Source organism: Solea senegalensis, linkage group LG17 (assembly GCF_019176455.1).
Source record: "Solea senegalensis isolate Sse05_10M linkage group LG17, IFAPA_SoseM_1, whole genome shotgun sequence".
Taxonomy (NCBI): domain Eukaryota; kingdom Metazoa; phylum Chordata; class Actinopteri; order Pleuronectiformes; family Soleidae; genus Solea; species Solea senegalensis.
The window spans coordinates 14,737,171-14,762,239 of NC_058037.1; the positions used below are offsets into that span (position 1 = coordinate 14,737,171).

The following is a 25,069-nucleotide window of genomic DNA, read 5'->3' on the forward strand; positions in this document are numbered from 1 at the left end:
GAAGCACCATGTACAGAGATGTGAGCCTGTGTCGTATGTCTGTCTGTCAGAATGCGGGGCTTAGCAATGTCCTTAGTGCCAAAACCTCCTCTCCTCCTTTAGTGTTTAATATCTTATTTGTGTATTTGATTGTGCAATCTCATGAGTTCTGACCAAATCAATGTTATTTTTATCCAGGCATCATGATGATGATGAAGTGGGGGGGACTAGCCAAATTTTATTATTTCATGATGTGCACATAGAATGTATGTAATCCAAGCCTGGCTTCTTCTTTTTTTTTGATGTCTGTCATTTGTTGTGTAGGAAGAAAAGTATCGTCTTTATTTGCGACAAGGGGAGAAACAGTATACGAAGAAAAAATGTTTGTTTTTGTATTCCATTATATTTGAACACTTCCATTTATGTTTAATATTGCTATACCGTAGTTAAAATCAAGTATGATAGATATGTGTATATATATATATATATATATATATATATATATATATATATATATATATACATATACATATATATATATATATATATATATATATATATATATATATATATATATATATATATATGTGTATATATATATACTCTATATGGGACATTTAAAAAAGGGTATTTCATCTTGGTTTGTATATTTTTTTGCTATCTACTAATGATGAAGATATTTACTGTGTTTTAAAGGTTTTATATATTGACCAAAGTAATAGAAGTGTTCCATACGTTTTGTTTTTTTCCTTTAGGTCACTAAATTAAAAAGATTTAATTATAAATTATTATTTTTTACTGTAGGAGAGATCCAGCTGTATGACATGGAATCAGTTAAGGAGATCACCAAAAATCAGTCAAAAAAGTCATAGTATAGTATGTCTTCCAAAATCAGTCAAAAAAGTCATACTATAGTATGTTGTCAAAAATCAGTCAAAAAAGTCATAGTATAGTATGTCGTCCAAAATCAGTCAAAAAAGTCATACTTTAGTATGTTTTCCAAAATCAGTTAAAAAAGTCATAGTATAGTATGTTGTCAAAAATCGGTCAATAAAGTCATAGTATAGTATGTCGTCCAAAATCAGTCAAAAAAGTCATAGTGTATGTCGTCCAAAACAAAAAAGTCATAGTGTAGTATGTCGTCCAAAACCAGTCAAAAAAGTCATAGTATAGTATGTCGTCCAAAATCAGTCAAAAAAGTCATAGTATAGTATGTCGTCCAAAATCACTTAGAAAGTCTCAGTTATTGATGGGAATTCGAATAGGTACCACTCGGTGTAGGCTGACACCCCAAAGGCAGGGTCATTGACCACTTGGCCAAACTGGCAGAAGATAATTTTATGCCTGGGATTCAAATATTCCTCTGCCATAAAGTAACCACAAGAATTCGAACCAGCACCCTCAGGAGAGGCTGAGACCCAAAAGTAGCCTTTTAGACCACTCAGCCAATTAAACATCACAAATAATTATATCATTTCATGTTATATAGAGCAAACAATCCAGAAAACGTTCGCACTGAAATAGCTAGAAAATCAGACCTTTGATAAATGAATTATTCTAATGTGGTGGAGTGGCTCAGTGGATAAGACTGGTACCCTGTGTGCAAAAGACGTCATGGTCGCAAGTTCAACTCCACTCCTGGCCGAACTCCCTTGTAAGTCGCTTTGGATGAAAGCGTCTGCTAAATGACATGTAACGTAATTAAGTTACAAAACACAAACAAAGGTAAGTATTTAGTTTTTTTATTTGCATTTTTTAAACCACATTTCACTCTGCCACAGTCATATCTGTACAACATCTTTTTCTTTTAATGTTGCAAACCAGAACAACAAAAGTAATAAACTAAAGAATTAAACAAAGAATTAAAGAAAGGAGGCGACACTGACTTTACTGTTAGTGATGATTTGCATGTTTTACATAGTTGACAAAAGTAATTACACTTAAACCTTTACATGTTTATTATAACAAAGCAGGCGTGAAAGTTTTGTTTTTTGAATGTTCTGAACACGGTGATGACAGAGTGAGGAAACACAGTGATGACAGCGTGAGGAGAAGCAGACATGATAGTTTCATCAGTGTGGTTCATGACCTTTGATGACCTTAAGCGGGGGAATCTGATTGTCCGAAAAAAACTGCATCACAACGATAGCGACCGTAGCAAAAAGTCACGTACAAAAATAGTCTTTTTTTTTCTTCTTTCTTACGTTTGCCTCCATAAGATAAGACCAGTTTAGTGAAACAGTGGTTATGATTTTTCACATAAAAGTTTCAACTGCGATAATAATGTGGAGTTAGGGGGTGCTGTAAAGTTCCCTCTAGTGGTCTATGAAAGGTTTGCATTGTCCAAAAAAGGCCCTAAGGTCCAGAGTGTAACATTAATGTTTGTATAAATGTGTAATCGTGTTAAAAATAATAATTATTTGGTTTTGACAACAACCTGGACCTTTTAATGAATTGTTTATCCATTTTCCTTTGAAACTAACTTTATATATTATTAATTTAGTTTCTGCATTTTCTCATTGTACAAAATAAAAAAAAACCTTGCCAGATTCCTTTGCCGCCATTTTGTTCTGGTGACAAAGTTTTGACAAAATATTTCTCTCAACACAATAATAAAAATCTAATCTAAAATCTAATTTTGTTAATGTGATGTCGAGTAGCAACTAAAACTGTAGTTTCTCGGTCAAATAAAGAGAGGAATCTATTAACATTACACCAAAACCACACTGTGACACTGCTGGTTTAAAAAGGCCTTCATTTACAAATATAAGCAACAATTTTATTGTAAGTGCTCCAACATTCGTATATTAAACTGTAAAAAACAGTAAACTAGTGTTCCTCAGCCTCTCTGAAGCTTAAATCAATTCATTTTTATTTTAGTTATACATTTGTTTCCCAAACTCACAACTTTCCTAAACACTGGGGTCGAGACCCACACGTGGGTCGCAGGGGTTCTGAGTATTTATTTCAAATAACACGTTTCCCAAATTTAACACGTTTCCCAAACATCTCTTGGAGATAATTTGTTAGTTGACGTCTGTAATTTGGGTTGTGCATAAGTCGTAAAGGAAACTGAAACCAGAAGTTACATCACGGTGAAACAGGAGATGCAGACCTGCTCCGGCTGCCGTAACTTCATGTATTTGAAGGTTGAAATCTTACATTGAAACACTGTTCTACATCATATCCTGACGCTGTGTAGATGCAACTATGACAACACAGGAAAGAAAACACAACTAAACAAGTGCAATTGTCTGACAGTGTCGCGTTTCCTCCTCCACGCGCTCTGAAAAACTCCCTTCCTTCAAAGCGACTGCGCTCAGCAGTCCAAGTAAACGCGAAGGTTGAACTCATCGTGAACTTGTAGATCATAGAAATGATCCGCTATGTCTCAGTGACCCTTTTGTTTTTGAAGTAAATAAAGAAACCCCCATTTAAAAGCTTACTAAAGCGCCCGTGGAGTGACACAGAGGTGAAGGATCTGCTGGTAATCCAATAACTCTAATCTGACAAAATATGTGGTTTAACGAAACCTCAGTTCATGGCAGCTTCCAGGTCTACCTGCTTTCAGAACATCTCAGCTACATCCTGTCTCGTTAACCGTCACAGTCTTTGCACAGGAAACGAACGCTTTCATAATCTGATATAAAAACATTTGACCACAGAATGAACGTTTAAAGCAAACTGGCCATGAAATAACACGAGTTAGTTAGTCCTCTCGTTGCCTCAAACTAAAATGAAGAGAATCCACATCAGTCCTGCGGATTCTTCTGTGCAAAGCAGTGAAAAAAAGTGTGATTTTGTTTTTTCTTCTTACTGGGCTTCTCCCGCGTCTCTGTTGCTGTCGGGAGTCCAAGTGTTTGGCGAGCTTTTACCACAAGTCGGGGGTCGAGTCGCAGTCGCCCTCTGCTCTGTGAACTCCTGCTGGTGAGGAGGAGGAGGAGGAGGAGCGGTGGTAGTGGTGGAGGCGGTGGGGCAGCGAGGCAGACGGGAGCTGTGCATGATGTGGGCGTCCAGCATCTCCAGCAACAGGTCGTACAGAGGAACCATGTTCTTCATCTTCATGCAGTGCAGGTGGTCCATGCCTTTGTTGCTGCGAATGGAAAAAAAAAAACAGCAGACGCGGACGTGTTTAAATCTCTGGTTCATGAGGACACGTGGCGTCATGATGATGTCAAAGGTCATGCGTGGCCAGTCTTAGCCAAACTTATCAGGATTTGGATTTAAATAATTAATAAATGGTATATATAGTAGTTGGAAAGCATCAATCAGTGCTTCCAAAATCACCAAATAACCAAAATGATTCAGTTTTTAATGATTTCTTTGTTCCTATGATGCAAAGAAACCCACAAATATTCACATTTTTTTAAGCTACATAAAGACGGACGATGCGGCCATATGTGTGCTCGACTCTTCCACGATAGGAAACCAGTGAAACATCAGAATATTTCTGACGACACTGAATGTCGCACAATAAGGGTAATAACACCAACTAAAGCAGCTGAGTTCAAACAAGACAAAAATCACTAATTTTGTCTACAAAAATAGTCGAAAATCTATTTAAGCAACTTAACTTGCCCTCTGCAATTTTCCTGCATTACTATAAGCGCACAAATGATCATATATATTAATCTGTAAAAACAGCCTCTTTTAAATTTGAACCGTTTCCCATCTCGCAAGTTTTAAAAGCTCCTTCACAGTTAGCGTAAAGGAAGCAAAAATAATATTTAAAAAAGATCCAGTTTGTAACTTTTACTGTCACAAAGTGTGTTTACAGCTGCAACTAAACCATTATATTCACACGTGAAAGGTCAGTCAGTGCCACCCAAACCTCAAATTAATTATAGTAGTTACACGAGGCTCTTGGAGTCCATCCAACATGGCCACCACCAAAAATGAAGCCACAACAATTTAATAACCCCCTGCTGGCTGGCTGTGGTATTAGCAGCCATGTGTTTGACCTTTAAACTACACTATTATCACTTCACTGTTGCTCATTTATTTAATCTTCTGATGACGTGAAAAGTCAAGTTGTGTAAGAATTAGTGACACCCAGTGGTGAGACTGCATACTGCAACAAATAGAGAACTCCTCTGAAACTACGCTGGCCTTCCCGGAAAATCTTCAAAATGAAGCCTGAACATGTCGACTTTGGTGTTAGCGATAAACTCCGCTCCTTCCATGTTCGTGAATGTAATCATTTAAAAAAAGGCCTTTGTACCTGACATGGCGGATATGTGAGAGCAGCATGAGCAGGTGAGCGAGGCGAGTGTACTGCTGGCGGAAGGTGAGGCCGGTCTTGGCGATGGCCCACACCAGAGCGTCCGTCACGGCGTCCAGAAGATGCAGCAGCTTGGAGCGACTCTGCAGCTCCTCGCTGCCGTCCGCCGAGCTGAGGCACATGTCTGCCGGCACAAACACAGGAGTATGTGGAAAACACGCGGGGTATTTGTACCTCAATGTAAACAAAAAAGATTGTGTTCCTTTTAGTACATTCTTCATTTAAAGAGAAGCTGGAGCAGAAACATGATCCTGATAAACTACGCTGGGGTAATAATAAGTGAAGGAAAAGCTTCAGTCACAGATTAGAGGATCAGAGTGTGTTCTTCTTCAGAAGGTACTGCTTGTTACTCTCCATGTTCCCATTAGAGGGGTTTGTTTTTTTATTTTCCTACATGTGCCAAAACTGTGCAGACTCACACAAACAGGGGTGTGAGGAGAGAGAAAACAGGTGGACACACATGAGAAATAAGATAAGTGATTGTGGACACTCACACTAGACATAAGACATCCCTATTCCCTTACCCTAACCTTAACCATCACAACTAAGTGCATAATCTTAACCCTAACCCTTGAACCAGGTCTTAATCTGGTAGATTTCACAGCTAAGTGAAGTTTGTAAACTCCTCGCTCTCCTGCACAAAAGCCCGTAGAGAAAATCTGTGTTTGTAACACACAGGAACATGGGCAAGTTTGTGTCATTTAGTTAAATCCAACATGAGTTTTTCCAAAGTAAAACTCACAAAATAACACGCTTGAATTTACTGACGGGAGGGTCGACAACTCCAGTGATCTGTGGTATAAAATCGCTGGTTTTCTCTATGGGATTTGGTGCAGGGGAGTGACACAAACTTAGGTTTCTAAAAATAGAATAGTGGAATACCTTCCCTAGACCCTTACCTTACCTTACCCATCACAACTAAGTGCCTGATCTTAACCCTAGCCTTAAAACTAGGTCTTAATCCTCTAAAAAAGCCCATTTAAGTTGCGTGTAGCAGCCAAAATGTCCTCACAAAGATAGATTTGTTTGACAATTGGTCCACACAGCTTATGTAAGACATGTAGACAAACACACACAGACACACACACGTGTGTTGACTCACTGGAGTTGAGGAGGATCATGGCCTTGAGGCAGACGTACTCCTCCCTCTGCAGCTTGAGCTCTCTGACTCTGGACGTGGCAGCGATGAGCATGTCGAAGATCTCCACGAAGCCCTGCACACAGTTGCCCTCTTCTCTAACAAACAAAATAATAATAATAAACAGCTTCATTATTTGTCAACAAATCACTTCTACTAATTCTAATACTTACGAGCACATGAGCTTTTATTTTGAAGGAGAGAAATGACGCTAGGCTCATGTTGCAGACAGTGAAAAACATTAAAAACTGAAACTAATGATTATTTTCACCATTTCTTATTATTTGGTTCAGAAAATGTTGAAATAACGACGTCTTGTTTTGTTGACAAAATGAAACAAAGTCAGTGTTCAAGTTTTATTTTGTTAATATGGAGCAAAAAAAAGAAAGAAAAGAGAGATTTACCTGCTGAGGCTGAGGTCAGGGGAGAAGATGAGTTTCCCTGGATGATCCACTGACCTCCACATCAGTCCCATCATCAGAACCTCCAGCCAGCAGCACTCCAGCAGATGGACCTGGTCCAAGAGGCTGAGCTCCACAAAACCTGAGGAGGCCACACCACCATCATCATCATCATCATCATCATCATTATTATTACAATAAATTGATAAGAAACAACTTCGTACACATTTAATTAGGAAAACAACCTTCACCTGTGCACAGACGGGAGTAAGATGGATTTAAGGCCTGAATATAATATTTTATCATCACATGACTGTACGGAACATTAATAATCTATAAATGTTTGTTCAGGTCAGAACTGTTGATCAGGTCAAACTTGGCAGGTGATTTGTAACGTGCACCTACAGAGGTGAACTGTATTTACTTTCTGCTTTTCTGAATTTTTGAGAAAAGAATCTGCTTTTTTTTTCAAAATAAATGTATTCATTTGTTTATTTAAATGTTTTTTTTCTTTTCTGGTTCTGCTTTATTTAATTAATGGGGTAATATATACATTTTTTTTTTTTATGAATGGGATTTTTCTTCCCCCTCCAAAATCAAGACAAATCCGAAAAATCAAGAGTGACAATTTTTTTCAAAATTATTTTACCTGATTTTTTTTTGTTAATTATCATTGTTAAATATTTTCTGACCCGAAAACCGAATTATTACACTATTAATCAAGGAAATAATCAAAATTGCATTTATTTAAAAATTCTGAAAAGCAGCACCAATTTTTTTGGTGTCAGAATTTGTTAAAAAAAATTGGGGGTAAATAAATAAACAAATGAATACATTAAAAAAAAAAAAAACTGCCAATGTTTTTTCCCGGGGAAAATAATCCCAAAAATTCAGAAAAGCAGAGCCATTTCCTTTCTGACATTTTGTACACTGAACAATTACGCATTTCATCGAGGAGGAAATAATCAAAACCTATTATTCATAACGAGGAGAGGGATCTTCAGCTACAGTACGACATGCAACTTCCCCAGAAATGTTGCTCAGATATTTTGTTTACAGCAACAACAACAACAACAACGACGACAACAGAACGTGTCCTCACACATTCACAAATCTGAAAAACAAAACGTCTCAGAGTTTTTACCGAAGCACGGAGAAAAATAAAAGTGTAGAAGTTGTCAGGTTCTGAGTGAGAACTGGTATGTGAAAAGAGAGAGAGAAAGACATGAAACTCCTGACTCTATGACAGGGTGAATTACAGCTGACATGTGTTCATAACTCATGTGAGCGCTCGTCACGTGTTGGGCATTTTTCTTTTGTCTCGCTCTGAGTGAGACATCAATCACAAACTTATCTTTTTTCTTCTGACTTGAACAAAATCATGAATCTTTCAGAAAATAATTTGACATTCTGGGTTTTTTTTTAGCTGTGATTTAGATGAAATTATTAATCTGTTTTTTATTAATGAAAGATTCTAAATATAGATACTAAGAGGATTATACAAGAAAAATATCGCAGTTTAGTTTTTTTCTCCTGGATAAATTAAAAAAGTAAAAAGGACTGTGTTATATTTTATCTGTATGTAAAGTGTGACATAAATAAAGAGTGATTGATTATGCACATGTGTGTTGTTTGAGAGGGCGGTGACATATGGTGAGATGACAATAATAATAAACTCTATTTATATAAAGCACTGTTAGACACAATGTTACAATAACAGTCAAGTCAAACCTAATATCTGTCAATGTGTTACAAGATAAGAAAAGGAAGAAAGAAATAAGATAAAGACAAGAGAAGAAAAAGATAAGCATGTGATACATGTGATGTTTGGACTGCATTAGAGAATTTGAAACTTTTATTTTCAATCTGTTACGGTGATTTTTTTCATGCACATACCAGGGATCTTCTTGGCCCAGCTGATCATGTGGACCAGCTCCTTATCGGCCAGGTTGGTGAGCGACATCATGACGTTGGCCTCGGTCAGCGGTCCACTCATGTCCTTCATGAGGTATATGTCCGGCGGCTCCGCCTCCATGATCCGCTCGATCAGCTGCTCGGGCGTCAGCGCGGCGGGAGGATGCGGCTCGCTCGTCAGACCCGCGGCGGGTCCGGTCAGAACCTTTGGTCCGTTCACCCTGCCCTGCGTGGACAGACGGGTCAGTCGTCTCGTCTTGGGGTTCCTGTAGCTCCCGTGCTCTTTCCTCATACCTGACAAACACAGACAGCCAGCTTTCAGCCCATTGAGATCTAAAAGTGTTCATGATATTACACTTAGGTTAAGTATAAAACACGACCAGATTCTCCATTAGTGTTCCAATCCCACGTTCAGGACTCAGTAAAAAACTGTTAGGATCAGCATACCCGAATATAACATGACAGGTGACCTCAAACAACCCAGCATGACCCCGGGAGTAAAAACAACACTGACCACACTTGGTCATTCCAACTTCGTAGCACTTTCGGAGGCGACAGGCCTGGCAGCTCTTGCGACGATTCTTGTCTATAGTGCACTGATTTGTTGCTGGACAGATGTAGTCATTGTGTCCTGGAGAGAAGAAGAAGAAGAAGAAGAAAGAGCAGAAAATGAAGATTTAAGAGTCTTCACTGCAGGAAATATCGTCAAGTGTAAAAAGCTTAGACAACTGAAGTCTAAACAGATCATCCATGAGAGTTTGTATTTAGGTTTGATGATGTAAAAATCCCTAAAATGTTCAGTTGGTTTCTTTGCATTTGCAGAAATGTGAATATAATGTGAATATGAATTTAAGACTCAAGAAAACTCAGTTAAATGAGGTAAGAAGACTGAATACATTTTTTTTTTTTTACCAAATTTCTAGTAGTAGCAGCTGACAACAACCAATATCCACCTCATGGTGACACTAGATGAACAAGATCCATCACCAGGAAATCATCAACATCTTATATATGACAATGAAAACAATAGTTTTAACTTTTGTTTTCATAACTTTAACTTTGTTTTCATAACGTTTTCATAAAAAGTTAACTTTTAACTTTTAACTTAGTTTTTAGAAACTTAACTTACATTTTGGACAGTCTTTGTATCTGACCTTAGATTAAAACTGTAATAAATGGAGCAGTGGCACCGGGCCACGGACTGGAGACTCACAGACGCTGAAGGATGTTTTATTTTGAAAATACTGATTATCTTTTAATAACATCCATCTGTTCCTCACATTCTTCACATGTACCTGTTTCAGTCATGCTATACTTCAAAAAGTCAATCCCACAATCTACTGTAGCTAAAAACGTGTGGATTAAAGTTAAGGGCAGAATATCCGGAGAACGCCACAAAAAGCAGTGAAAACACTGCTAACACTGCTTCCCAACATCCTCTCTTTATGAAGCAGGGTTTTCTGCAGCGACTTAACAAAATGACAGAGATAACTGGACGTAAGAAAAACACTTCAGGTGTCATTATCTCTCATCACCATCTCATTGTAGAGAAATAAACTCCAGGGTCTCCAATGCTTGTTATTATATGATTTGATTTTATTCCTACGCAAGTGTTGTAATTGTAAACACAGTACAAATCTAGTAGCTTTTACTCCACATTTCCTCGAACTGTCTTTGTTACTCTTTACTACCAAATAAAATCAGAGGAAGAAGAGTTGGTAATATGGCTTTTCTAGTCTCGATGAGCTGCTTTACACTGCAGTTTTCACCCCTTCACACATAATGCATATGGGGTTAAGTGCCTTGCTCAAGGACACAAATAGACATATAGGGCAGGAATCAAACCCACAACATTCCAGTTGAACGACAACTCGCCCTACCACTGATCCGCCATGGTCCAATCCTAACTCCTCACTTTCTTTTAATACTTTTACTTCAAAAACTTAAGTACATCTTATATCAGAACATTACTTTTGATACTTAAGTACAGTCATAAACTTTAAGACTTTTACTTAAGTAATATTATTAAAAAAGTGACTTTTTGCTCTTTAACTTCTGATTTTGGCAAAGTGTAGTCATAAATATCTTTTTAATGATATCTTAAGGTAAATGCGTAATCCCTGAATATTGATTACTTAAAAAAAATTACGATGTCACAGAAATGTGTTCTCCTCTACCTTGGATGCTCCTCTTGAAAAAGGCCTTGCAGCCCTCACACGACCACACTCCGTAATGGTATCCTGAGGCGTAGTCGTGACACACGGCGCAGTAGTGGTGGTCCGCTTTGACGGCGGACGACACCACGCCCTCATCGCTCTCCTGGGAACGCCTCCTCGCACTCTTGCTGACAGATGGAAAAAAAAAAAAAAGAGTGACGCATCGTCAATCTGAATCTGTCAATACACTTGTGTTCAATTTAACTTGTTGTTTGCGCTGTGGTTTTTTATTTGCGATTCTGACCATGGGTGGAGCTTATGAAGCGACAGCTCAATGGACAGGAAGTAGACACGGGCGTTCGTCTGGAACTCGTTCCCAAGTTCTGCCCCCGTCGACTTCCGACAAAATAATTGTAAAATGTATCTAATGTTTATAATCTGAAAAGCGTTAGATACTTAGAATTAAGACGGACAGTGACTATGTGAAGCCAGTGACTACATATTGAGCTGTCACTCCAAAAGTCAGTAGCCAATCAGCAGGCAGCTTCCTAAGCTCCGCCCATGGTCACAATCACAAACCAAAAACCATGGCGCAAAGAACGAGTGAGCAAAAGAGAACGAGTGAGCAAAAGAGTTGGAGCAAATAAAATTCTGATCATTGCAAAACATAAAGTATATTTTCAAACAAATAAAATACAATCACTTTAAATTGATTAAATCGATATTTCATTTCAAATTTGTGTATTTTATATTTAGTGGTGGATTTGTGTTTGCTCAATTTATAAAGTGCTATTTTCTTCTTAAAAAGTGTGGTTTGAAAATATTGACATAAAATGATAAAACATTTGTTACATGACAATAAAGAATCATGAATTCATGAAGTAAAGTGTGTTCCATCTACAGGAGTGTTTTTAATATTGTTACTGCTGCAGTTGAGCAACGATGAGAGAAGCTGAAGCTGCAGCAGGTGAGCGCACAAAAACCACATGCGCACAATTACTATTAATCATGTTTCTGTATGACCGACATGAAATTGTGAGGCAAAATTCCACTTATCCATGATGACAATTAAAATTCTGATTGGTCCTGGTTTTTCCTCTGAAAACTAAATAAGGCTGGAAAAATACATGAGAAACTGATCGTGATTCAATTATTGATAAATCAACACAGCGATGAGACAAAATTTACAAACTTTTTATATTTTTCAATTCAAATTATGAATTTCATCTTCTTTTTTTAACAATTAATTATTAAATTCTTCCATTTTTATTCAAATTGAATAATTCATCATCATTTGTTCCCCCTGTAATTAAAACAAGCTCTGATTTTACTGTAACTATTACAAAAGTACTACCTATCTGTACTTAACTTTCTTATTTGTATTTCTAGCAACATTTAACTCTAACTATCTTTGTTACTCGTTACTATCAAACAAAATAAGAAGAAGAGTTGGTATTATGGTCTGTATTTATAGAGAGCTTTTCTAGTCTTGATGAGCTGCTTTACACTACACTTTTCACCCATTCACACATCAACATAGGGTTAAGTGCTTTGCGCAAGGATACATATAGACTGGCAAAGCCAGGAATTGAACCCGCAACCTTCCAGTTGAAAAACAACTCTGATCCACCATGGCTCCTAACTCTTCTAAAACTTGAGTGCATTTTATATCAGAAAATGACTTTTGATACTTCAGTAAAAGTCTTAAAGTATATGACATTGATTGTACTTAAGTAATATTATAAAAATATCTTGTATCAAAGTCTTTTTTTTGGTACTTTAATATACAGAACTGCCTATATTTATCAAAGAAATCACAACTACCAAATCATTTTGGTTTGTGGCCCAAACAAAGACATTTGACACTGATCAACATTTTCCGACGTCTTCTGACATTTTACAGACCAAATGAGTACTTGATTTAATCGATCACGAAAATAATCGCTAGTTAGTTACAAAAACAACAACAACAGTGTTGCCCTGCTGCGACACTAACATAACACTGTTAACTGTCTTTTATCAAAATGTAGACATTTCATTGTATATCTGAGACAGATGGTCTCTTACATCTGTCTCTACCTCACCTCCCTCTTGTCCTTTCTCTCCCACCCTTTCTGTCCCCCATTTTTTCCTTTCACCCCAACCTGTCTAGGCAGACAGCTGCAAATCTTTGAGTCTGGGTCTGTCAGAGATTTCTTTCTGTTTTCCAGTTTTTTCTCTCCACCAATGCCTATAGTGCTTGTTTATTGTGTGAACTGTTGGGTTTCTCTTCTCTCGATGATGTTGAATTTAAATCTAAATGCATCAACTCAATGAAAACATTAAACAGGTAAACAGAGTGAAGCACCGTCCTACCTGCTCATTAAGATGCTGTCCCGAGGCGTCAACTCCACCCACTGACTCTGGATTGGCTGGCTGTGCTGAGGTCGGGCCTGGGTGCGGTGCAGCGGCACGGTCGGACCCATGTGTCCGTGCCCGGGCCAGAACAAGGACGGACTCAGTGACTGGTGGACGGAGGGACAGTCCGGAATGCCGGGACTGGCATAGCTGAAGATGGTGGGGCTGTAGAACGGGATGGTGGGGAAGTCGTGGCCGAGGTCGGTGTAAGGCGACGGGATGCAGATGGGCTGGCTGGTGTCGATGGACAGAGCCGGAGAGGACGAGCCAAGGATCGGGGAGAGGACGCAGCTCCGGACTCGGCTGGAGTCCACCTCCTGTAGCTGCAGCAGGGGCTGCTCCTTCTCTGCAGAGATGGCGGCCATCGCAACTACAGACAACCCTCAGGGTTTATGAGATTCACTACATCATCAGCACAGAATATGAGCCAGAGAACGCAGCATTTTCTTCTCCTGGAATCAAGTTCACTGTGGAAATCTCAAAAACAGCAGCAGCAGATTTACTGGTGTAGATTAATGTTCCTCATGTGTTCACATGATGAATCCACAGAGTGATGGATGTGTCTGATTCTTCTCAGTGTGGAACATGAATGTAAAGACTTGAAAGAATCCATAAAAAAGAGTCGATGTTGGATGTTCAGGGTTCAGTCCTCCACCAGCCATGAGTCTCACATCATTAAAGAGGACACGCTGAAAAGCTGAAAAGACAAAGAGAGAGAGGGTGAAAATATAAATGTAGTTTCTCAGTACTGTAATTCCGAAATGGTTGAATAACTGCCAGATATGCAAAGTGAAAGTTATCTTGGAAAAAAGGGACTGAAGCACTCATTGAACATTTGACAATTCTACAGCCATAAAATCAAAATAAATCCAGGCGGCCTGAATATCATGACAAGTCATAAGAGCGTTAAGCAATAAAATGTTTAAAATGTGACAAAAGGGGCTGAACAAATGGGAAACAGTCTGTATTTGTACTGTGTAGCACATTTCTAATCTTGATGAACACTATGAATTAATGATTTTTATTTCAGTTTGTTTCCAAAAGGGTTTCACATACAATTTCTCAAAATCACTGACTTGAAAAAAAGGAATAGGCCAAAGCTTTAAGGCTAAATTTGGCCTAACTTTTTCTGAAAACTTAATAGAGAGCGACACAATTGTGTTTGATTCACCAATTCATTCATTCATTCGTTCACTCACACGTTCATTTAGCACATTTTCTCACATCTTTCATACCTGGTCACACACACAGCCAGCACAGCCATGAAGCACAACCTGGGAATTTAGGGTGTTACCCAGGGACTCATCAGCATGTTGAGGAGGAGCAGAGCTGGGGATCAAACCCACAACCTCACAGTTGAAAGACAATCAGCTCGACCCACTGAACCACAGCAGCCCACAAAACAAGCAAGAATCAACAACCTGCAACATTCCTGAAGAATAAGGTCTTCTTTTTTTTTTCGATTGTTTTCGATCCAAAGGTTTAAAGGTTTTAATCTTATTTAAACATTTTAGATGTAAATCTGACAGTTTTTTGTTATTAAGGCTTTTCTTAAATCAAGTTTTCCACTTGTTTGTACATCGACTAATTTTTAGATCAGCAGAGTGGGGTTTCATCAGGGCACGTCATGTATAACAGTCTGAAACCATAAGAAATTGTTGATTATTTTAATATTGTTCGTGTAATATCACAGGATAATGATGTTTTATGTAATCACAGGTTAAAAGTGAATCCGTTTATGTTTGTTAGACACACGTATCCCTCTGCTGAAAGTGAAAATCCAGAGTTACAACGGCTGCATTAGGACAAATATTAATCTCCTTTCAGAAGGTGTTCCCAGTCTGAGAAAATGACACAGGAGTAGAGTTTGAGATTTACACTGTACTTTAGATGCACACAGCTGGAGGATCAATAAACGCAACACAAACACGCTGCGGGAACGTCCGAGCGCACGTTAGTGTCGGTTTCCTTTTACAGCAGCGAGTCCAGCGGAGTTAATCATTCCTGGGTGGCAGGAGTCTGACTCCAGTCACAGTTGGTACACATCGTCTCCGGGTTTCTGGCATAAAGTTCACCACCAAAAAGTTGTTTTTCAGGGAGAAAGAGGAGGAGGTCGGTCATTAATCTTGCCAAGCTTTGGTTTCAGCCGCCAACAAAACTTGATAATCTGTGGGAGGAGTAAAGCTGGAGAGTCCTGTGTGCTTTAAGTGTAAAAGGAGCTCTGTAGAGGAAAAATGAAAATTTACAAACCTGCAACCACGACCAGGTCACCGTTAATTATGCGAGGTGCTAAAGACCGCTTCCTTTTTATGGTGTCGAATTAAAATCACGAGCGCAAAAACCGCCGTTGCAGCTGTGAAAACATGATGGGAGACGGAGAGCGAGCGGTTACTTAACACTGACTTTATGATGAGAGTAAAAAAGTGGAGACGTTAGGCTGAGGTGTTACTTTTCCATCTGACTCTGTAGCCGCTGTAAAGACATGAACAGAAACACTGTAATGGTTTCTAGGCCTTTGCGTTCCTTTCCTTCTAATGTCAACCCAATATCGACTTAATATAAGCTCTGAAAAGCCCTGATTTTTGTTACTGACAAAAACCTGAAACACAGGAGACTATTTGAATATAAAAAAAAATATCACTTGCTGCCTGTGTGAAGTTTGACGGAGCAAAAACTAAAAATACACCCACAGCTTCGGCTCAAAAAGCACCTGCTGTGGGACATTAAGAGCACAAGTCCACCAGAACTTTCTTGTCAGCGTCTTTTCCAGCTGCAGACAGATGTTTTCCAACAACAGAAGCTCCACTAATCCAAAGTTGACGGAGCACGAAGTTGTGAAGGAGAACAACTGAGGACTAAAAAGGTGGACGCTAATTAAACGGCTCCATAAAGCAGCCGTGTGGACTCAGCAGTCCGGTCTTTATCTACTGTATAACACAATAATGTGTAAGTGTTGGTTTCACAGCAACAAAGAGGCCAAAAATAAACATTGGATAATTCTGTTATTTCTTGCATCTATTTTCATGGAAAAGCTCCAGATGCATTGTAAGTATTGTATTTCACCGACCTCTCCAACACTAACTTCACCAAGCCAAACATGGGTTTTAATTTAATAAATGATGACGTTGTGGTCCTCGGTGATGTTCAGGGAACAACAGAGCCCCCTCTCAGGATATTTATGCTTTTTCGATGACATTCCCTCTGACAAATGGTGCATTTTTTGGCAGAGGGAGGAACGGTTTCACCCCAGACTTCTATTGGTTTTTTATTAATTCTTATCTGACATCTGGACTGATGAAATGCCAGGAAATCATAGGAGTCTGGGTGAGTCTCTCTGTGGAGTTTAATTGCACTGGTTGCCAGCTCATCTGTTCCAGATTAAATCACTATAAAGTGATTGATGGTGAGAAATTAAATGCTCCAGAGTTTCAAAAGAAGAAACCCTTTCATCAACAATTCCAGTGTTGTAATGTAACAAAGCACAAATACTTTGTTACTACCAAATACAATACGATACATCGTGATATCTGTCTTAACTGAAGAAAACAAACACGTTAACGTGAAAAGTTAAACGTGCAGGATTTCTCTATTTATTCACAACATGGAGAACAAAGTGCATAAAGTCTATGTATTGAACGTGAATGGAGCATCTCTTAAAGTAGATTTCTCCACCGTTATCTCGCTGTAAACTCTTCTGCCAGGTAACTTCCACCCAAGTCTTGCTTTTGACTGCTCAAATGAGGAGACATCAAGTAGTGTTGCTTACTTAAGAGCACATTCATTTATTAATTAAAATATCGATATTTGCCATGGTGTAGCGATGAAAGACGACAATTATAAAATCTGTATTTTTGACCCACCTGTACGTATAAATGATGCAAAATTATTCAATTAATAAAAAAAAAAACATACAGAAATAAGTCATTATAACTTGATATTAACCCTTAAGACTTCCTTTCCTGACTAATTAGTTCCTTGCGGCAGAAAATGTCACTTTCCCAAAAACTGCTGTAAAAATGTTACATGTTAATATTTTTTCCCACTTTAAATGAGTCAATCTTTTTTTTTCTCTCTGTTGCATTAAATAAACAGAATACTGGCAGAGGGCATTAAAGACGTTTTAAAAACATAGATCACGTTGTTCTTCAGCATCAAGTTTCCAGTGACCTTGTCTCTGCAGCCAATGAACGGATGAGTCATTTTAAGTGACAAGAAGAAGAGTTGTAGCACGGTTTTCGCTTCTTTAATTACCATTTTAGGGGTAAAAAAGCAGATGTGGAAGAAGTGGTTTATTTTTTTGTTTCCTTTGAAGATTTAACCTTGCCTCCAAGCATCCTCCTCCTCCTCTTCTGTCTCACTCACCAGCAGCTGGCAAGCTCACTGTGGGAGAAACCAAACCACACCAGATCCTCCCCAAAAACGCTGCTCATTCTGCCGCGCGCTCGCACAACAGACATGGCAAACACTCCACAATCAAACCCAGCGTGCTTTTGCAAAAATGGAGTTTCAAAAAGGGCAAGGTTCAGTTCAAGGGCACAACAACAGGTGGGGAGTGTTATTCGTGGACACCGGCACACGGTTACATTGCTTCCATTAGAGCTTTACAGAGCAGTAACACCCAAACACCATGACCATTCTTCTCAGGGGGAAGCAAAGCAGCTGTGGTCTGGACGGCAAAAGATAACCTTGGGTTTTCTACCACGTTTTATGACCCAGAATTACTGAATTTTGTCGACAATAGTCAATAGTCAACAATAATTTTACTGTAGAAAGCTATTATTAACTTTATTTGAGCACATCAGATATAATATATTGTGTAATTCCGCTCTCTAGGTCAGATTTTAAAAAACTATCTTCAATTTCTCCACAAAATGCAGCGACTATGGAAGATAAATATATATATAAAAAAATACATTCTTCCTTGGGTCATAACCTCCTCATCTGTCTTTTTTTTCATTTATGCTACGCACAGACAGAAAAACGAACACTCGTGGCAGGCAACTGTAAAAAATCCTAAGTTTGGAATCCTGATGAATCACAGGCAGGTAAAAATAATTATACAGCTAACCTTGAAGAAGATGAAGACACTGAAGTCGTACATAGGAAACCTTCTAATGTTTAACCAATGAGCCGCTTTAATTATTTAATGTTTAACAATGACGTTTGAAGGTTAGCAAAGGTCCAGGATTTAATCAGAGGCTGAAGCAGGGGGAGGCGGAACGAGACGACATCGGTTTGGTTTTATAAACTGTCGAGTTTGGCACCGTGTAAGAAGTAACAGAGGGTTCGTCTACCGCTCGTCCACCTACACCTGCTCCACCAGGTAAGTAACGGACACTTCTAGCTGTATATCACATAATATACATGCCATACTCCATTTTTGTCTATTCAGTGGTTCCCAAAGACTGGGTTGGGTCCCACAGATGGGTCACGGGAGAGTTTTTTGGGGCCCACATTTGCTGATTTTTTTTTGTATAGGTTTAAAATACAGTTTTAATTAGTTTACCAAACATCTCTTTACCATTTTAAAAGGATATTAGGTTTTACAGATATGACTGTAAATTAGGAAGGAAAAAAGCCTGCAAATCAGTTGCCATTTTCACAAAATTCAGTTTGTGTAAAACAAAACTTAACGCCTGACACATTCGTCTAGCAAATGTGCAGTGACAGCTTTTCTTTGACATTATTTGTACGACTCACAAGCAACCATGTAGATAACATGTCACGTTCACACAAAAACCCCTTCCTCTAATCTTCAAAACTATAAACAAAGCTAAATAAAGCCAAATCTAAAGCGAGCGTTGGTCGGCCTTTAGCCAGAAGTGCATGCCTGTTTCACAAAAGCTCAAGGCCGTGTCTCGTTCCCATCCTAAAATCTGACTGACTGCCTCCCTAAAAAAAAAAAAAACCCGGGCGGAAACGGATGTGAAACCGTGCCGCAGAAGAGAAGCTGTACCTTTCTATATAGAGTAAGGGAGTGCGAGCAGAGACGCCGGTGCTGGTCAGCGCCAAAGAATGTGAAACATCCTATTGAATTGTTCCGTCCTTCGGCAAAAAAACCCAAAACAAAATGCAATTTTTTCAAAGACGATATTCTGTTCTAGATTTACTTTGGTTTATTAAGTTTGAAGAAACTGCTTTTGGACAAATGACAAATACATAAAAGTCTGAAATGCTGCCAACAACGTTCAGAGTCAGAAGTCCTTGACACCAGTCTCACACTTAAGTCATTCACTGAATTGAATTTTACATAATGGACAACATAACGGCATCAAGAGCAAAGGAACAAGCACAAAAATATGATAAAAGTGATTTAAATTGGCGTTGTGATGGCAGAAAGAAAGGAAGAAAGAAGGATTTGGAAAAGCAGTTTATCCTCCTGGAGGGAAAATTACAATGTCAGCCTGAGGGAATCATTCACTGGCCAGAACATGGACACTGTGGCTGATAAATCTTTTTACTACCGCAACCACAGCCTCTTGTCTGGTCCACAGTTGTCCTGGAGAAAACTTTCACAATATTTTCAAACAACAACAACAAATAATCTGTATCATTCGCACAAATACAGACTTACTTGCTTGAAAATTACACACCCATAATGAAATGTACATCTCTGCAACCACAAGGTCTATTTGAATACTTTCAGTGTCGTATAGTAAAGGGAACACTTTATTAAACTGTGTAAATATAAGGTCATTTTCACACCTCATAGTCGGTTAGACTCTGCACGGATTAGGGGTGGCAACATTCAGCCGGTCTGAGTTTTCTTTCACACTTTTTAGTCAAACGAACCTTTATGAATAACGTATTCCCCTCCTCGCCTGAGCTGGCGCTGCATCAAGGAAGACACTGAACAATGAACAAGAAAAACAAGAGAACTCACTCATCTGCCACATAAAATGAAAAACATGGAGCTGCATCAAATCCTATCACACACATACCTTGCAACAAACGGGCACAGCCATTACTCCCGTATGTTTTGGTTGCGTTGTACCCACAATTATTTTTCCATGACTGAAACTCCAACATTAGGGATTTGAATCACTATCAGTCAGTTCCGGTATCAGTGGCCGATACTGGTCAAAATCACTGGATCGGATATCGGACAGAGAAAAATGTAAAATCCCATACAATCCAAAAATGCTTCACTGTGCACAGCCTGTAAAAATGTAAATAAAAAAAAATTGATGAGTCATGTTTGGGCTGTTTATTACAAAAATAAATGTTGCACAGTTGGAGAGTTGTGTCTTTGAAATGACTCGGCATAAAACTGTTGTTAACAGCTTCATAAATGCTCTAAATGACTGTATCGGAATAGTAATGGTAGACACTGGAGTTTGTGATATCGGTATCAGACAGTTGCCCCGCCATTTATGCATTATTAGTGCATATTGCATTATTAGTGCATATATGCATGTTATAGCTGCAAAAAGACCAACATACGTAGCTGCACTCCTCTCTGAATATCAATGAAAAGCCATCCATCCATTATCTACAACTTTATCCTCCACCAGAGGGTCGCGAGGGGTGCCAATCTCAACTTCTCAACTGACATAGTCAGGCGGGGTCACACCCTGGACAGTTCATCAGTCCATCGCAGGACCACACATAGAGACAAACAATCATTCACTCTCTATGGTCAATTTAGAGTGACCAATTTACCTAATCCCCATATTGCATGTTTTTTGACTGTGGGAGAAAGCCGGCGAACGCGGAGAAACCACGCACACACGGGGCTCGAACCCGGGTCTTCCTGCTGCAAAGGCAAGAGTGCTAACCACTACACCAACCGTGTGGCCCAATGAAAAGCCAGTAACAATCAATTAGGGTTGTAAATCCACCATCTAACAAAGGCGGGTAAGACTCCGCGATCTAATCTGACTCCAGACTGAAGAGGAGGCAGCAGATGCTCTCGAGAGACACTGCAGATGTTTGTGTCCACAGTAAGAAGCAAATAGGAAAAAGAGGACGACACAACTGGACATTATGTACATTTACTAAATCTGCAGGTCTGCATCTCTACTTTTTGGTGACTCTAAACTGTAAGTGAGTCAGTGGCTGCAGACGACAACACATTTGGACGCAGAGTTCAGTCAGGGAGGACAGGGAGCTGGCTGATAGTAGCCGGCCGGCCGCACGTTTACACAGCGATAAGTGCTTTCTGAAGTGGGCTAATGTTCACATCAGGACACCCGATTCTCAAACCACATTAAAAGACACACACACACAGTTATAATGAAGAAGAAAAGTAGAGCTTAATGATTCGGTGGAAGCTTCAGTTCAATATTGATCTGAGACAGATGTGAAAACGTGAAGGGGGCACGTTCAAGGACTTAAGAGCACAGGATTGTTTTCTACACTTCACAGAACAATTGAGAATTTCATTGATTGGCTCATTACATTACAGTTTAGATTAGAAAACACAACTTTAAATGTTCAGCCCTACATCTGAATGGTGCCGAATTATCCACGCGTACGTTTAAGGACATAGATGTGAGGCAAATTTGTTTGATTTGCAAACATATTTAATTCATGCAGCTGTTAAAACCTTTAGAAATCAAGGAATTACTCATTTAAAATGCCACATAAATTCACAGTTATTCCATGTCCCCTGGTGTTTGTGCAGATATATATTGTAGTTTTATTACACGCCTCCTGACATTTTTGCAGACAAATTCAATTCAAGCTCATCTTCAAATGCTATTAAATCATGCAGAAAAGAAAAACTTGGAATTTAAGTCACATTTGCCATTTGCCGTATTTCATGTGCTCATTTCAAAATTATTCTCCTGTCTCTCCTTCTCCTGATATTTTTGCAGATAAATGTAACTCAAACTGATCTTTAAAGGCTGTTGAATCATGTAGAAATCTTGGAATTACCTATTTAAAATGACACATTTTCCTCTTCCATGTTTTATTACATGTCTCCTGGTGTTTTTGCAGAAAAATTCAATTCAAGCTCATCTTCAAATGACTCTAAATCATGTATAAATCTTAGAATATCATTAAAAAAAGTCACATTTGCTTCCTTTTTATGCCATTTACAGATATATTTAATACAAGTAGTTGTGAAAGGGCTTTTAAATCAAGCAGAAATCTTGGAATTATCAATTAAAAATGACACATTTTCCTCTTCCATGTGCTCATTTTAGTTTTATTACATGTCTCCTGGTGTTTTTTGAAGATACATTTAATTCAAGTTGATATTTAGAGGCTTTTAAATCATGTAGAAATCTTGGTGAAGTCACATTTCCTCCTGTATATGCTCATTTACAGAAATATCCAAGTCTAGCAGAAGCGAAAGGGCTTTTAAATGTTATAAAAATGTAAAGACGATCACATTAAAACACCACATTTGCCCCCTTATGTGAGATTTAAGTCTCACATGTAATGAATCTGTCACCTGTTAAACAGCCTCAACACTAAAATAAAACCATGCAGCTCATCTGGCACTTCACTTCCAGCAGGCCTCCTTGTCGCTTCTTCTTCTCCTAAATGTCCACTTGTTGCTTCCAGCCCGCTTTGAATCATTTTGCCCTGCAGAGCATGAGTGAGCGGGACAGTTGGAGCCTGCGCTCCTGCACGTCGCTTACAGCGGCTTTAAACACGAACATGTTGCAATAGTAAACATGCTGAGAGGGGACAGACTAATGAGTCTTCTTACCAGAGACAGCAGCAGTAGCAGCAGGGGGACAAAGTTGCCAGGTGTGGCGTCACGCGTCGGGGGAAGTGGAGCGGCGAGCGCGGTGATCCACGGGAAGGTCGAGCGCCGAATAACTTCAGCGACTCTCTGGTGGCGTTGTTATAAGACGCGGCAGTTACGTTCCGCCCGGAGCCAAACGACCAGCTGCGTTTAGGGAAATGATGTCAAGTGAGAGCCAGTGAGGTGCACGCAACCCTTCAAAATAAAAGCCTTCCATGACATGCCTTTCCTCGTGTGTAAGAGTGGGGAGAAAGTGAAAAAAGTAACTTTTTTCATTACAGAGTAGTCCTTCATACTTTTAGGGAGCTAAACTGCACAACTGAGATGAGATATTTGTCAAATATTACAACTACTGTTTGCAATATCATTTTAAGGGAACAGTGTGTAAAATTCCCAGCCAGCAGAGTCCATGTGGGTCCATGAGGATTATATTTGGGCTGTCAATATGGGGCCCAAGTGGGTTTGTCCACTTTAAGCCCATGCCCACGTGGTGTACTTCCGCACATAATGCATAATCTCATTGCATGTCGCATATCATGTGGTATATCCCGGAGGCTGGTATGCTCCAGCATCGGTGTCTGTAGTATCCCCACTCTCCCATCAGGTGGCGGTACAAGTCTGGCGACAGGGCAGAGGACACATTCCTACAAAAGAAGAAGAGAAGGATGCTACAGCTCCCTCGGACACGCCTGGTTCAAGCAGCTTACAGCTGCTGAAAGGCCCTTTGGGCAGGGGAGTCACGGGTCGCCAGGTCAGGGCTCAGATGACTATCATTGGCAACTACTTCTTCAGTTGTCAAAATGTATTTTCTGCTTGGTGAGCGGGGCTTGTACTCCACCTAGTATAAGTATAAGGGTGGAAGTTCAGTTCTGTCCATGCGTAACCATATCCAGATGGAAACAGCTTAAATGGCCATGAGCTTGAAGTGAAGTGGGCAAATTATGCAAGTCCCATATGATTGTAAACAAAGCATCATTAAAGAGGCTATAGCATGGTCCTATCTCACTTATATGTGAGATATGGAGGTGTACTTACAAACATGAAGTCGTTTTTATGGTCAAAAACATCCTACTCGCTACAAACGAGCCGATGTAAATGTCTCATCACTGACGCTCTCGTCAGCCGTGCTGTTTTAGACCAAAACCACACCCGCAGAACACGGACTGTCTTTTGATTGGCCAGCCAACGGGAGCTTTCCCACTGTCTCGTGATTGGCCAGTTACCTGGAAGTGACATAATTGGCACGTCAGCTCTCAGACCCGCAGCTGCCCCTCTAGAAAGGTAGGTGTACTGCTAGCAATTATCAAAACATTGATTAATGCTGTAATCCCTTACCCATTTGATCCGGAGTCTGACGCTGAGTCAGAAGACTCTGTGACAAGTGAAAGACTGCTGCAGGACGCCTGTAGCTTGGATAACGTTGTGGTTACCGAGATGATAAACACACATGCAAATGAAACACGAGCGTAGCATGTAGCTTAGCCTGTAGCCGACTATTGCTAATGCTAAACGACAAAACAAGCACACAAAGACAGTTTGACGGTTTGTAAAAATTGTAAAATACATATTGTTGGCACTGCTCCTTCCTTTGGGTGAAGTTTGGTGCTGTGTCCTGCTTTATAGTGCTACTTTCAACCGTAGAAGAAGAACTACTCTTGTTGTAGCTGAGTAGTTCTTCTTCTTCTTCTACGGTGGAGGAAGTCACTGGATGTGCCCGGACTCCTGTGCCCGGACTAGGAGGCACTGCTGTTTAGAGGAGTGGTGAAATACGGCATTGACATAACTAGTCAACTGAAGTGCCGTTCTGCTTCGTAGAGCTCAGGAAAACCCTGCAATCTGTTCAGCAGTGGTTGAACTGATTGTTATGGACTTTTAGGGCTTCATAAACGAGGTAATGACGTAGATACACACAAACACGCAGCGTTGATTGGCACCTCTGGGCTATGTCCTCTTTAAAATGTCATTATTTTAGTATGTGGACAAAACAAGACGTCATCATTTCATGGTTTGGCAAACACATTCAACATTTTCCTGACATTTTATGGACAAAGAAGTAATGTGACACATTGATTATAAACATTATTTGCAGCAACTTAAATA

At 39.4% G+C, this 25,069-nt stretch overlaps 1 protein-coding gene across 2 annotated transcripts; it reads right to left on the bottom strand.

The window, feature by feature from the left end:
• Positions 1 to 1,705: 1,705 nt before the first annotated feature.
• On the bottom strand, positions 1,706 to 23,112 carry esr2a (estrogen receptor 2a). Of its 2 annotated transcripts, none has more exons than XM_044048592.1 (9): positions 22,931 to 23,112; positions 13,225 to 13,963; positions 10,891 to 11,057; positions 9,228 to 9,344; positions 8,696 to 9,007; positions 6,803 to 6,941; positions 6,363 to 6,496; positions 5,201 to 5,384; positions 1,706 to 4,072 (listed from the first exon to the last, which is right to left on the bottom strand). In XM_044048592.1, the coding sequence occupies exons 2-9, from the start codon at positions 13,629 to 13,631 to the stop codon at positions 3,793 to 3,795; spliced, it is 1,740 nt and encodes a 579-aa protein (XP_043904527.1). In that variant the 5' UTR covers positions 13,632 to 13,963; positions 22,931 to 23,112; the 3' UTR covers positions 1,706 to 3,792. The 2 variants fall into 2 exon arrangements, with proteins under 2 accessions (XP_043904527.1, XP_043904528.1); XM_044048593.1 differs by lacking the exon at positions 22,931 to 23,112 and adding an exon at positions 20,059 to 20,071.
• Positions 23,113 to 25,069: the final 1,957 nt, after the last annotated feature.